Raw genomic sequence first — 15,892 nt, 5'->3', positions numbered from 1 at the left:
TCAGGTGCGCGATCAAGTTTTTATTTAAAGAAAAACCTTTATCACACATTTCACAAAAGTAAAGTTTCTCATCGCTATGAGTTTCTGTGCGCCCTTTTTCTGGTGAACTTCTTGTGTCATTATGGTGTCTAGTTTTCCAATGTATTTGCTCTTCATCCATCATTACTTCTGAGACTTTGGGATTGCTTTTTTCCTGTTTCATTCTCAGTTTCAGGAGGAAAGTTGAGTTGGTTCCAGTTTGCTTCTGACTCAGTGTGAAATTCTTCATGAGTCGGAGTCACCATTAAGGTTTCAGTCTCCTGCTTCTGCCCAAGCTCCTCTTCATCCTGACTAATACAGGCTTCCTTATCTTCTTCCTTTATCTGAAAGTGTTCCAGCTCACTTTCGTCAAAACTAGAGTTCCTCCGCTGGTCGGCGAGCGCCTCCTCCTTCCAAACATGTTCCTGTTTGAGGTCTGAGAGGACAAAAAAGCAAAATAAAAGACATCTTAATGATTTTATTTATATGAAATAAAACACAGTTATCAAATTAACACATAGAATCCTGTCCTCGAGGGCATCCTATGTTAAATAATGAGAGCTGGGGAAAAATTACAATATAAGTATTTCATATGAGTCAATATCAATAATTCTCCATAATAATTTGTGTTTTTAAAATATTTACCTCCCACCTTATTTAATATGGACACGTGAAAAAAATATCCAGTGTGTCTTTGTACATAATTTTGACAACAGCTCTGCAGGATAGTCACTAGGTGTCGCCAAAGCTCCCAAAAACTGGAGCCCGTTCTCCCTGGAGTGAGAGCTGGCCGGAGTATTAAGGCTCCAATTTATGAATGAATGTTTAAAATCTAAGATTTAGATGGAAAAACAGTTGGGAAATGAGGAAACCTGTTCCGAACAACCAATAAGACTTTACGTGTTTATAAATACTGCTGTTTTAGATGGAAAAATTATAATGCAAATTGGCAAACCTTTCAAAATGCTTTTATTTTGAAAGCGGACAGGAAACGAGAATACTGCATCCTTGTAACTGTTTCCAATTTAAGTTCTTATGCGTACAGTATGCGTCCTTCCTCTTCAGTAAAACATTACAATCGCAGGTGTTTCGTACCTTTTCGGTGTCCTAGTGAAATCCAGCAGTCTGCGCTGATCATCCATCTCTTTCTCGGTCTTGAATATCCCTTTAAACTCTGAATCTTTCTTCAGCAGGAGTTAACTGCTCGTTGATAATCTTTCATTGAAGCTGCACTGAAGACATGTTTACTGCAAACACTCACATATTCAGCCAACAGATGATCAGACTCTCCACAATGACTTCAAGTAGAAGAGAAGCTAACGCTACTAGCAACACATTCTTCTTCTTCTTCTTTTATATTATAGCGGATTTCAAAGTGAATATCGCCATCTACCTTACAAGAGTGTACAGCAACATTCTTCTTCTTCTCGGTATTTATTGGCGGTTGAGAAACAACGAATGAGATAATTAGAGCCACCGAATGGTCTGGAGGGTGAACAGCAACGTCACTTTGATCGAAGATAATCAAATATTGCCAGAAAACGTTTTGAATCATTTTAAAGTAAATACGTTTTATTATAATTCTGTTTAGATCAATTCTTTGTTTCTAACAGTGTTATATAAGATGATAATATTGTCCCCTCATCTTCACAGTACTCAAATTTGTTTGATAATTCTGACCTAAAACAAGAGAAGTTAGGTTTTATTTAACTTCAATGAGAAGAAACGTTTTGTTTTTACTTAGTGTATGTAAACTTCTGGTTTCAACTTTTTCTTAACCCAGATTTTATTTCTCTCACATCCAGTAACAAAAATCATCTGTTTCATAAATTAATTGTAGATAACATTCTTGGTTATCTACCTTCTGTTTATAACTGGAAAGCTGAAATAAGTTGAAATGGACAACAGAAATGATAAATAAAAATTTATTGAAAATGAAAAAATGAAAACTAGATATTGCTTTTGAACTGTGGATCAACAAAATCATTTGAAAAAACTAATTAATGAAACAGGTCTGGACAAAATTGATGGTACCTGTAGCTTAACTCTGCTTTATTTTCTGGAAATATATTAAACAAAAATGTTTCTTCTTTAATTTTATTATTTTAAATCAATGTAGATATTAACAAAGCAGTCAAATGCATCAAGTTTTACATACACTTTTACTATTGTATCTATCTGCAATCTTAATTCTGTCATCTGACAAAGATGTTTAATTTTGAAAAGCAGTCTATTAGTCTAAAATAACTTATAAACTAGTGAGAAGCCTGAGGATTTTTAGTTCTACAGTTTTTCCTGTCACTTTTGTGCATTTCATACATTAACATTAGCACAAAAACTACTGCATTTCTTAAAAGAATAAATACAAAACACAGTTGATAACCTGTAGGAGTGAGCGACTTGCTAACAATTAAAAGCTTCTTCCTTAAAAGCAAGTATTCATATCAATGAAAGTGTCAATGTCATCAAAATGAAAAGTCCTGACACCATTGTTTATGAACAAGATTGTCATGTTTTTGTTATGACAGTTAGCTTGGTGCTAAATAGAGCTTTGTGATAAAATCTGGTTGAGATAGCATGTGAAAACTGCACAGAAACAAGTACTGCATTAACAGGACACCATGGCATGAGTCGTACTTCTTTATTATTCATTCATTTATTATCCTTTATACTTGGATTTTAATATCAAATAAAATCCGTTGTCTTTGATTTCATTTTCTACCACCAAATAAAGAGAAACATTCTGACAAATGCCCCTAAGCATTTGTGCCTCATGCCAAGCATCAATATGTTTTTCTCATAACCTTATCCACACATCACACAATGTAAAGGGTTCTCATTTGTGAGTTAGCAAATGAGCTTTAAAGCTGTTATGGTGGATGAATGCTCTTCCACAGGTCTTGCACAAAAAGGGTTTCTCACCTGTGTGAATTCTCATGTGTCTTTTCAATGCATCCTTTCTTTTAAAAGATTTTTCACAGATATCACAGGGAAAAGGCCTATCATCTGTGTGATGCGTCATGTGATAAGCCAAATGCTCTTTTTGAATAAAGCCTTTGCCACAAATTGTACAAGAGAAAGGCTTCTCACTAGTGTGAATTCTGACGTGTCTTTCAAAATTAGACTTGGTTGTGAAAGTTTTTCCACAGAAAGAACAAAGCTTCCCATCTGTATGAGTTTTCATGTGAATTGTGAAATGTACTTTTTCTTTGTAACTTTTTCCACATGTTCTGCACTGAAACGGTGTCTCTTTTGTGTGAGTCATCAGGTGAGTTCTTAAGCTATTGCTTTCTTGGAAAGCTTTTCCACAGATCCCACACAAAAAGGGATTCTCAACTGTATTATCGCTCAATGGATCTTTTGATGTGTACGTTTTCTCACAGGTATTCCAGGGAAAAGGCCTTTCATTTTTGTGGCGCCTCATGTGATAATTCATAGTATAATTTCGACTAAAACCTTTGCCACAAATGGCACAAGAAAATCGCTTCACCCCTGTGTGGGTTCTGACATGAGAGTCCAGAACAACTTTTGTAGTGAAACTGTTTCTACAGAGCCAACATTTGAAAGGTCTCTCACCTGAATGAATCCTCATGTGATCTGTTAAATCTCTTTTTTTAGAAAAACTTTTTCCACATGTCCGACACGGAAAACGTTTCTCACCTGTATGACTTTTCAAGTCTTGAGTCAAGTTTTTCTTTGGAATAAAGGAATCTTTTTTAAAGATCTGAGAGAGCACTTGGTTACTGACTGGTTCTGGTTGAATGTGGTTCTTTTCTTCATGATTAGGAGTCAACATTAATGAATCTTCAGTCTCCTGCTTCAGCTCAAGATGCTCTTTATGTTCACCTATGCAGAGCTCCAATGGTTCCTCTTTAGTCCAGGGATGTTCTGGCTTTTGCTGCTTGTCTTTCAGCTGCAGAGGTTCTGGTTCCTCCTGGTCCAAACTGGGACCTGTCTCAGGTTTACAGAGCTGCTGGTCAGAGCAAACCTCCTCTTTCCAAAACCGATCCAGTAGGTGGTCTGAAAAACATATAAAAATGGTCTGAAACATCAAAATCTCAGTCTAGAACAATCCAGTCTATGATTAAAGAGTCTAAGTTTTGAAGCTTACCAATTAGAGCAGACTGGAGATGGTAAAAGCAATAAAAAGAAAATTATGGACAACCCTGACCATCCTCATAATCCTGACAATCCTCTTTATGAGACTGTCTTGGGAAAACAGAGTGTCTTCAGTCAGAGGCTTCTTCAAATTCTCTGTAATACAGACAGCTACAAGAGATCTTTCCTCCCAATACAATCTCTATTGCAGTTTACAGTCATTGTAATCTACAATAACTCTCTTAAGAATTAGGATTAATATCAGTTACAACAACATTTATTCTTCCTTTGGGCTCAATAAAGTATTTTTGAACTTGAAAACAATCGGTGGAATCGCCCTTTAGTCTGTTTTTAAAGTGGAAGCCACAACCGGCCGGAAACAAACTTTAGCTTCGTTGCATAATCTCCGCTAATAAAGCTCCCAAATGAAAGCTTTATATCCACAATCTGCATCTCATCGGTAAAAAGTTACCATCGCGGGTGTTTCATACCTATTCGATATAAGATGATTTGAGGTGTCCGGGTAAAAACCAGTATCTGATCATCCATCTCCTCCTCAGACTTGAAGATTTATTTAAACTCTGTGAATGTTTCTTCAGCAGGAGCTCGTTTAAAACCTCGTGTTGAATCCAGACTGGAGATATTTTTACTGCAAACACTCACATGTTCAGCTCACAGATGGCCTGACTCCCTAGGATGGCTTCAAGCAGAACGAAAGAAAGCTAATGCTGCTAGCATCACATTTAGCTTAATTCTTTTGGTGTTTATTGACGGTTGGCAAACAACGAATCAGGTCATTATCGCCACCAACTGGTCTGGAGGACAGACTGCAGCGTCACTTTAGTATATAATCCTACAAACGCATGCATTTGTCTAAGATAATTAGATACTGCCTGTGTAAGTCGGAAAATTGTAATTTTGTAGCATTATTATAGTGTAATGATTGAAAACATGTTGTTTACTTAGACAGTTCATAAGACACTTTATTGTTAGCAATGTCCCTTATAACACACGCCACTGTCTATTGCACTGTGAGGTTAATCTGCCTTTATTGTATTGTTCCTGGGGTAGTCTTGGGATTCTGGGGGCGTATTTTCCCTGGATCCTGGCTGAACCCTGAGACTTGGGTTCTGATCAGTATGTAGTCTGGATTTGGGGCCGGTTCATGCACTGCATGTTTGCACTGTGGATTTTCAACATGGTTTTGGGCTCTTTATGCCACGTCTTGTCCTCAGTTGTGAGGTGGATCGCAGTGGGGTGGTGGTGGTCCTGTGTCTGGATGATCCAGCAGTCTCTGTGTGAGCCTGTCTCTGTGTGGGTCTGTCAGGGTTGGGGTCGCTGAGCTCTCATTATGTGGGACTTCACAACAACCATCGTCTTGTACCAGGTTAGGATTGGCTTTTTTACTTAACACTTGGCGGCTGGGATGTTTATGGACCTGTGAGGGGCTGCTTCCTTTTTCACAGTTGGTGCGTTGGCTTTTCTGTAGCATCCTTCCTACTGGTGGTGTAGTCGGCGAGTTGAGAGGCTTGTGTTTTTGGCTTATTTGTGTATGAAGTGGTGAAAGTGCTTGTGTTGGCTGGTGTTTGCATTTTAATTGGTCCCTTTTATAAAATAAATTTATAAATACACATAAAAATAATTTGAACATAAAAAGACAGTAATCTAAATGCGCAGCAGAAAAGAGCCAATAATTACAGCTTTAAACTTCCAGATTATGTTTTTTGAGAAGTGGTTTAACTTGAATTGAATACTTTGACAAGAGCAGTTTCAGTACTGTGATGTTGACAGAAGCCTGATTGATGGACATCAAAACCGTTGTTCAGGGCTAGAAAGCCTTTTATCTGTTGAAAAATTATTTTTTCTAATATTTTAGCCAAAAAAGGTACATTTGATATTGGTTGATGATTGCTTAGAATGGATGAGTCTAGATTATGTTTTTTGAGAAGTGGTTTATCCACCGCAGTCTTAAAAGCCAGAGGGAAGACTCCAGAGGAGAGTGACTTATTAATTTTTTGTAAAAGATCAGGAGCAAAAACATAAAAGACCTTTAGGAATAAACTTGTGGGTATAAAGTCAAGGGAACAGTTTCATGAGAAAGGTTTGTTATTTATTTAACACCTGTGTGGGGCATGGGCATTATTCTTTTCAATGTATGTCTATTTAACACATATTTTACACATTTGTGGTAAGTAAAAAGAGTAATCCATTGTATTTTCATTAATATGTTTCATACTAATCACATGATCCATATCAAATAACTGTTAGTTTAAAAAAATCCAGCTAATAACAGAATTAGGCTCTAAATCTTGCCTCGTTTTTTCAGTCATTGAACGATTTTGTCTGCCACCTGAAGGCAAAGTTACATACAAACAGGTACTGAAGTAGACAAAGAAATATTCAGTGACCTCCTTAGACAAGGCAATGTGGTACTGACAGTTTTCTGCTATGATGGTGAGATACCAAAGCAAATTAAATCAACTGTTATACAGATTTTACCAAAGAATGTCACTGATGTCTATTGTCTCTTGCTTCAGAGTTCTCAGAATGGTCATCTGCTTCTGAGTCTGACTCGAGCTTCAACTCAAATGCATCAACATCAACAATAGTAATGGATGAGATACCACGCAAGAAGCAAAAACCTGAGAATCCTAATAACTCAGTGTCTGCTAAGAATGTAACAATATTTTTTGTCTGCTAACACATCTAGTAAGTACCTAGATATATCTGAAGATAGTTGACTGTTCAGAGTACTCATAAAGTTCTGATATTATATCTGAAAACTTTTATAAATTTGTCCTCAGGCTATGACCAAGAAATGGCCTCGCTGTTACTTCTCTTACATCTCCTTCCACCGCAACCAGGAGGACAGAAGTCTCCAAAAATCAGTGCAAGTGATGCAGTTGAGAGACTTGTTGTCTTTCATAAGGTAATTGAAATTTAAAATATGCAAAATTATCTGTCTATTTCCTTTTATAGACATGTGTAACCCAGGCTTTCCCTCTTTAACCCTGCAGCTGCTGGAAGACACCCGTTGGACTCTGCGTTGTGTTTGTGTGAGGGTGGGATGTGTTCCGTGCAGGAGAGGAATCAGACAGGCGGCTCGTCGTTGTGGGGAGACTTTGGCGCGTTTATTTTGTTCACCTTACAGGCAGTAAACACACTGTCAGCATTCAATCGTTTTTTTCTTTTTACAAAATAATCAAACATCACCAAAACAAAATGTAATTTATACTTAACAGGCAAACTGAACAAACAGAGATGGATCGGTATATTAATATACCGTATATGTTACACCGAGCTAGCAGAGCTGCTGCTTACCTTACAGGCAGTAAACACACTGTAAAGAATATGGCAGTTCGCGCGCAGAAATCCCCTGCGCTACGGTGTCCCCGGCAGGACAAACATGTCGGAATTGTGGTAGTGCCAGCAATTACAGAAAACAGCAGCACCCTCTTTTGGAACATTTATGCACTGCTTTACATCTACCCCTTCTTTATTTGATGGCGTCCCTGCCATAAAACTAAACAGAACATAAAAGAATTAACTGAAAGAACCCTTAACAGTCGTAACATCAGCAATAAAATGTATTGCTCAATAAAATGTATTGCTCAAATTTATCTTGTATGATATGTATGTTTGTGTGCCGTTGAGTGTTTTATGTGTGTCTGTGAGCTCTCTTTGCCTTTTCCCTCTGCCACAGCTTCCATCCTCTTTCTATCTTCTGCAGCACATCTTCTATTTTTGTGACCTGTGCTTCATATGACAGCTTTTTGGGAGGACGTCTAGTCCTGGGTGGGTTTTTTCTTGGAATCCCACTGCTCTGCAGTGACTCTGGAGTGTCATGGGGTTCATTTTCTCCTGCTGTATCCCCTTCCTCTTGGCTGGCTTGTTTTTCTTTTTGGTTAGTCTCTCCACGCTGCAGAGAGGGTCCAGTTTCCTCCATGCTGACTGCATCCGCATTCTGTTGCAGGTCTTCCTCTAAACTTGTCTCGTTCAGATCTAAATCTGACTCCTCCTCCTCAGCTGTCGGTTTGCCCACCTCTTCTATCGGGATAAACATGCACTGAGTGAGAAGGTTTCTGTGAACCACTCTTTCTGGGCCACCATCCTCCGGTTGTACCACGTATACTGGTATTTTAGGCTGTTTCTTCACCACCACATATGGACGTGGCTCCCACTTGTCTCCAAGCTTCTGCCGTCCTTCCACATGACATATTTTGACCAGCACCCGGTCCCCTGGGCTGAACACTTGATCCTTTGCTTTTTGATCATAGTACTTCTTTTGTTGTTCCTTGGCAATCCTAGAACTGTGATTAGCTTGTGCATAAGCCTCCAGCAGGCAGTCATGGAGTGTCTGCACATAGTCACTGTAGCCCGCTTGGCTATTAGAGGTTGAGGTCCCAAACACCAGATCCACTGGAAGTCTGGGATGTCTCCCAAACATTAAATAGTACGGAGTGTATCCAGTTGAGTCATGTTTTGTGCAGTTGTAAGCATGGGTCATGGCATCCACATATTCATGCCACCTGGGCTTTAGGTGAGGTGGCAGAGTTCCCAGCATATTCATTAGGGTCCGGTTGAACCTTTCAGTGGTCCCGTTGCCCTGTGGGTGATATGGAGTGGTGTGAGTCTTAGTGATGCCAGTGATCTTGCATAGTTCTTTTACAATTGCACTCTCAAAATTGCGTCCTTGATCTGCATGGAGCTTTGCTGGAAAGCCGAACCGGCAGAAGAAATTCTTCCACAGAACCTTGGCCACAGTGCGTGCTTTTTGGTCTTTGGTGGGGTAGGCTTGAGCGTAACGAGAAAAGTGGTCTGTTACAACAAGAACATTTTCAATGCCCCCCTTTGACTTTTCCAGGCAGAGAAAGTCTACACACACAAGCTCCATGGGGGCATTGCTGTGGATGCTGACAAGAGGAGCTCCAATACTGCTTGTGGGGGTCTTCCTAAGACAACATCTTTCACACTGCTCACACCACGATTTGACTTCCAGGGACATATTTGGCCAGTAGAATCGCTCTCTTATCAGCTGTAGAGTTCTCTCAAAGCCTAAATGACCTGAATCATCATGCAGAGCAGTTTTAGCCACGACCCGCAGCTTCTCTGGCAAGATGAGTTGCTCAATGCGTCCTCTTTGCCCATCTGTGATGCATCTGTATAGGATGCCATTTCTGACCACCAACCTCCTCCACTCTTTTATGAGAAGGCTCCCATGTCTTCCCAGGCCGATCCTCACGCTTCGAGGTGGTTTTTTGTTATTATTTTTGAAATACAGAACTTGGCCAATAATGGAATCATCTTTCTGTTCTGCACGGATTTGTTGAATTGTCATGGCTGGAAGTGCATCTGTTCCCACGTCCAAATACAGCTGATTCACTGTTGGGAAAACACAGCTATCTGGCACCTTCGAAACTGCAGCGTTGTTGAATGTATGCTGGGGCTTTGGAACACACTGGGGCCCTGGAGGCTTCGATTCAGAGACCCTGACATGCTGAGGGCATGACTGTAAGATCTGTGTGACTTCTTGGTTGGACATGCGTGAAAGAGCATCAGCATTTGCATTGTTCTGTCCCCTTCTGTACTGGATGTCAAACTCAAAGGACGATAGCTGGGACACCCATCTCTGCCCTGTGGCATCAAGCTTGGCTGTCGTCATCACATATTTGAGGGGGTTATTATCAGTCAAGACAGAGAAACAACGTCCATAAAGATGGTCATAGAACTTGTCTGTGACGGCCCACTTTAGGGCCAGAAATTCCAGCTTGTGTGCCGGATATCTGGTTTCAGGTGGGCTTAAGCCTCTGCTGGCATAAGCCATGACCCTCTCGACCCCATTCTGAACTTGAGCCAACACAGCACCCAGTCCCTCCCCCGAAGCATCAGTCTGCAGCACGAAAGGCAGGTTGTAGTCTGGGTAGCCTAGTATGGGTGCTGTCACCAGTCTATCCTTTAAACGCTGAAATGCCTCTTCGCACTCAGCAGTCCACAGATAGGGTCGGTCAGAGTCAGTGTGTTTATATGTCTTTCTCTTTTTCTTTCTGGGATCGCCAGAGGTGAGACGGTACAAGGGAGCAGCCAGCGTGGAGTAACCTTTCACATAGCGTCTGTAGTACCCTGCAAATCCCAAAAACTGCAGGACCTCTTTACGATTAGTGGGCGTTTTCCAGTTCTTAACCTTGCTGATCTTCTCTGGATCTGTCTTGATTCCCTCCGCAGACACAATGTGGCCCAGATACTGCACCTCCTTCTTCACCAGCTGACACTTTGAGGGTTTTAACTTCAAGCCATGTTCTTTCAGTCGATCAAAAACCAGCTGGAGGCGTTCCAGATGCTCCTCAAATGTTTTGGAAAATATGATGAGGTCATCAAGATAAATGAGCAGGTGAGTGAAATTCAGGTCCCCAAAGCAGCATGTCATGAGCCTCTGAAATGTGGATGGGGCATTTTGGAGCCCGAATGGCATTCTGTTGGCCTCAAAAAGCCCCATGGGCGTGCTGAATGCAGTTTTGTGTTTATCATGCTCTGCCACTTCCACTTGCCAGTAGCCTGACGTAAGATCCAGTGTGGAGAAGTATTTAGCTTGCCCCAGTGCCTCCAATGCTTCTTCAATTCGTGGCAACGGAAATGCATCACGTGTGCTGCAGGAATTCAGTTTTCTGTAGTCAATACAAAGCCTTAATGACCCATCTTTCTTAGTAACAATCACCACTGGTGATGCATATGGGCTTTTGCTTGGCCGGATAACTTCTGCAGCTTCCATCTCTGTCAGGAGGTTCCTCACCTCTTGCCACTGAGAAGGGGGGATCTTACGATATGGAAGTCGAAATGGCTTTGAGTCCACCAGAGGAATCTCATGCTGCACAGTCTTTGTATGACCGTAATCCATAGCATTCTGGGAGAAGACATCCCCATTTTTCTCCATTAGGTTCCTGAGGAGAGCACGCTGGTCTTCATTTTCCACTGCTGCTCCACCCAGGTCCACCTCAAAACTTGCCACCACTTGACCCAGGCTCAGACACAGCTCTTCTTTCATTTCACTTTGATGTTTGTCTCCTCCTGTGTCAGAAGATTCAACCACTTTGTCCACCAAGAAGGCTGTGGCAAGCTGAGTGTTGGGCTTAATAGTGATGTTTTTCCGGGACGCATTCATGACTCTGACTGGAGCATATCCCCTCTTTACATCTGTGAGAACTTTAGCCACTAGTAGGTCTTGGGGGAGCTGGTGTGGAGAAGGGCTTTCAATCAGTGCTGTATAGATTTTTTTCTGAGGGCCTGCCTTAATCCTACATTTCACATCCACCTCTTTACCACTAGGGATACAGATAGCCCGACCAGTGAAGACAGCGGGGCCAACCATGCCATGCATCTGATCTTCTTCTGTGTTTTCAACCTCCATCACAGCAGAATGCCATTCTGGATGGCTCTCTTTTATCCTGTGGAGGAACTCGACACCGTAAACTGCTTGTAGGTGACTTCTAGATGCACGGATGACATTGGTTCCAATGAGCAGAGGCACTGAGGAGCGATATTCAGAATCAGGGACAACAAATGTGGGGACAGTCATACAGTCCTCTCCAAAGACCTTAAGTTTGATCTGCAAAACACCATAATAAGGCACATTTTGAGCTGCAGCACCTTCTATAGTTATTTTGGATGGGTGTAGATTCTGATTTTGAAGGTCTGGGTGGTTGTGCCAGAAGCTATGGGTGATGCTCGTGATTTGAGATCCAGAGTCAATCAGAGCCCTGCATTTAATGCCATTTATCTCCACTTCTCCCTCATTTCTTGGGCCCACCAGAGGAGTTCCCTCTGCTCTATTAGCATTGCCTTTATCATCTCTGTGTGGGGCTTCCTGCTTGCCCATGGTTGCCCCTGCTAACATGGGCTTTAAGCGTTTAAACCCTGAGCTGGGGGAATGCTGATTTCCTCTGCCGAGGTTGACCACTGAGCAAGGCGAGTCCCAGTGGAGGTGGAATCAGGAAGTACTGCTCGGCAGAATCTAGCTATGTGCCCTCGGTTTCCACAGCGATGACATGTAACACTTGAACTGTGGCTCGTAGAATGTGCTGATGAGGGGGATGTGTTTGGGGGCAACTTGGAGGATTTTATACTTGATTCCAGTTTGGACAGCTTGGCCATTTGCTCTTCTTGGTTAAGAGCTAATTTTCTGACAATCTCAGTCAGTTCAGAGAGCTCAGAAGTGCATTGTTTTCCTTCCAACCTCACAGCTGAGCTTTCTGAGGTCATCTGCACCTGAGTAAATGTCTTCTTTATTTTATTTTGTGGCTGGAACTTCTTTGTTTCTCTTGCCATATTTCGTAACTCTGACTGCAGTTCTCTGAAACTCAGTAACATGGGCTTCATTGGAGCTATTCGTGCATATACCTGTTCGTCTATCAGCCCTCTTAAAAACTGGCGAGTCAGTTTACTATCTCGATCTGGAAAGGGCCTACCACCCCTCTGGTGTTCTTCCACAGCCCGCAAGATTGCCTCCAGCGCTATGGCATACGAGCAGGCTGACTCGCATGACCTCTGGCTCCACTCATAAAAGTCGGCTAAAGGATCTAACGAGCCTTGAGTATCACCGTATTCTGCCCTCAGTTCGTTAAATGCCTTCTCGGGGGTCTGGTCATTGGGTGGGAGGTTGAGAACCAGCTTTCTGGCCTCTCCATTGAGGTGTCGAACCACTGTGGAGAAGCGAAGATGTACAGGGAGGTCAATGGCATCCAGCAGGTATTGCATATCACGGATCCAGTCTTCCACGAGCATCTTACTGTCTGCGTTACCAGTAAAGACTTGCACGTTCTTTACTTGGTGAGTCTGCAGGAAACCACCATATATTGCTTGGGGGAGGCGTGGACTGATGGTAGTCCTCCCACAGTCATCTAACTGAGGGTCAGGATGGTATACATACGAGGCCATGGCAGCAGGTGGGGGTCGAGGAATGTATTGGGCAGCTCCTGAGCGGTCATATGTGTTAAACCCCAATGCATGCGGCTGCATGTGCTGTGGTACACTGGCCTGCTCGTGCCCAACGTGGTTGGGGGCTCCATATGAGGCAAACTGGGGTATATTTTGTGTTCGTGCTTCCCCCTGAGTGCAACCCTGATATATAGGTGCAACAGATTGAGAGGGCTGGAATGTGGGTCTGGGCTGGGAGTGAGGGGTGGAATGTAGGTGGTCTGGGTAGGTGTGGGTGCTATGTCCCACAAGCTGCCCGGTCTGGTTAACCCCTGGAGGTTGTGTGCTGGGCTGCTGTAGTAACTGAGGTGCATTTTGGAATGCACTAGAATAGCTTTGATGACCAACGTGGGCTGGTGCAGCTGGAGCAGTAGGAGGAGGGAGAGGAAGGAGAGACGGCTGCGGAGGGACAGGGTACTGGTCACTATAGAAGGACAAATGAGGAGGAGGAGGAGTAAGCTGCCCTTCACGTGGCCATGGCTGCGGTTGTGTGTGACCTGGAATGGCACTGAGGTTATTTTGCTGGGACTCTGCGAGAGATCCTGGACTCAGGGGCTCAACTGAGTGATGATGCCACATATTTGCCCTTTCTTTCTTTATTATTATTTTACTCTTAAGTAGAATTATGGGCACAACAGATCTTGTGCCTGTGTTTCAGGAAGTTCACTATAGTGTTCTTTGCAGCAAATAAATTCAACACACTACTCAGCACATCTTACAGACATTTAAAAGAGAATAAAAAAATAAAATGCCACAACAATAAATATGTATATTCAATACTGAGTCACAACGGCCCCTTTGAATGGCTAGCTGGAAAGTCTTTTTTTTTTTTTTTTTTTTACATTACTATCACAAAACAAATTAACACCACAACATTTTACTCGAATCTCTAAATAATACACAGGAAATGTGATTCTGCCCAAGTGGAGGCACAGTCAACCGGAATAAAGTCTCTCTTTTTTTATTTTTATTTTGATTACAACAGAATCCCTCCAACCTGTTGGTCTCCAAGAACCACAATCCGGGTCATGGCACCAAGATGTAACCCAGGCTTTCCCTCTTTAACCCTGCAGCTGCTGGAAGACACCCGTTGGACTCTGCGTTGTGTTTGTGTGAGGGTGGGATGTGTTCCGTGCAGGAGGAATCAGACAGGCGGCTCGTCGTTGTGGGGAGACTTTGGCGCGTTTATTTTGTTCACCTTACAGGCAGTAAACACACTGTCAGCATTCAATCGTTTTTTTCTTTTTACAAAATAATCAAACATCACCAAAACAAAATGTAATTTATACTTAACAGGCAAACTGAACAAACAGAGATGGATCGGTATATTAATATACCGTATATGTTACACCGAGCGAGCAGAGCTGCTGCTTACCTTACAGGCAGTAAACACACTGTAAAGAATATGGCAGTTCGCGCGCAGAAATCCCCTGCGCTACGGTGTCCCCGGCAGGACAAACATGTCGGAATTGCGGTAGTGCCAGCAATTACAGAAAACAGCAGCACCCTCTTTTGGAACATTTATGCACTGCTTTACACATGCATAAATACAGATGTTTGAATGACAGCTTTGAAGATGTCTGGGCATAATTACATTTATTTTCGATGTAACGTGTATCGTAAAGTTGTATGTTTTGTTTCTTATGTTTGGTGTATATCTTTTTAATTTTAGTCATGCTGCAGTTTAGAGGAGCATCTCCGGGGTCAACAGGGTCTGCAGCCATACCTCCTTGCTGTTGGGCGTCAGAGAAGCAAGATTGACAGCTTCTACATCGTCATGGATAAGTGCCTCATCCCATGCCAGACAAACGGTTCTCTTGGAGCATTTGATGAGCTATTCAAAGCACATTTTGTGAACATTGTCTTTTCTCCTATTCTCACTATGGGTATGACGATATATTTGAAGCATTTGATTGTTGAACACCATAGACTCTTTAAGTTCTTATATTCACATCGAAATTTGATACCTAAGCATCATTTTATGATCCACTATCCATCTTCCATTAGGAAAATAGGTCCATTGTTACATATGTGGTCTATGAGGTTTGAGGCTAAACACAAAATGTTTAAAGAATATTTTAAAAACTTTAAAAATATAACCAAATCACTTGCGAAAAAGCATCAGATGGCCATAGCTTATCGTTGGGAAACAATAAGTACTAAAGAAAATGAGCATGGGCCTCTCAAACCATTTTCACTTAAAGATGAAGATGTGGTCAACAAAGAAATGCTTCAAATGATTTCATCAGGAGATGTTTTCTCAACCAGCTGGGTTAGAGTTGAGGGTGTTGAATACAGACCAGGACTTGCTGTTTGCAGCACAATTCAAGATGAGATGCCAGTGTTTTGTCAGATAAGTGATGTACTTTTAGTTGACAATACCTTTCTTTTGTTACCTAAACAGCTATTCACAGAAACATTTGATGATCATCATCACGCTTTCAGGATTGTTCAAAGTGAAGAAAGGCATTTAGTAAAGAAAACTTAAATTTCATAAGCCTTTTGATATTCAAACCTCTTATGGCGTTTCTAATGAATGCTTGTTCATCGTACCACAATTTAAAATGTTGGAAACACAGCTGCAAAAATAAAGTGTTCAAAATTGATGTACTTGTGTCAAATGTTTTTTCTTAATAATTATTATAATTAATCATAATCATAAAGTAACTTTTTATGGAGTAAATAACACTTGAAAGTGTTAAATCAACACTAAAAGTGGTACATTTTGTTCTTGGATCAGTGTTATCCATTATATGGATGAACCCTGTTTTGTGAGTTAAATAAGTAACTCTGATAAAGTGTTAAAATT

General features: G+C 41.6%; 3 protein-coding genes across 3 annotated transcripts in view; 2 read left to right on the top strand and 1 right to left on the bottom strand.

Annotated features, from left to right (window-relative positions):
- The window catches only part of LOC114155762 (gastrula zinc finger protein XlCGF8.2DB-like), a 723,567-nt gene that overhangs the window by 41,843 nt on the left and 665,832 nt on the right, over positions 1-15,892 (top strand).
- The window catches only part of LOC114155785 (gastrula zinc finger protein XlCGF57.1-like), a 338,725-nt gene that overhangs the window by 41,756 nt on the left and 281,077 nt on the right, over positions 1-15,892 (top strand). The gene's annotated exons all lie outside the window — the stretch shown is intronic.
- LOC114155801 (gastrula zinc finger protein XlCGF57.1-like) lies at positions 1,930-4,889 on the bottom strand. The gene is made up of 2 exons (XM_028035910.1): positions 4,608-4,889; positions 1,930-4,038 (listed from the first exon to the last, which is right to left on the bottom strand). The coding sequence occupies exons 1-2, from the start codon at positions 4,663-4,665 to the stop codon at positions 2,855-2,857; spliced, it is 1,242 nt and encodes a 413-aa protein (XP_027891711.1). The 5' UTR covers positions 4,666-4,889; the 3' UTR covers positions 1,930-2,854.

Source organism: Xiphophorus couchianus, chromosome 13 (assembly GCF_001444195.1).
Source record: "Xiphophorus couchianus chromosome 13, X_couchianus-1.0, whole genome shotgun sequence".
NCBI lineage: Eukaryota > Metazoa > Chordata > Actinopteri > Cyprinodontiformes > Poeciliidae > Xiphophorus > Xiphophorus couchianus.
Note: the sequence above shows the minus strand (reverse complement) of the source record. Positions and strands in the feature narration are given on the sequence as shown.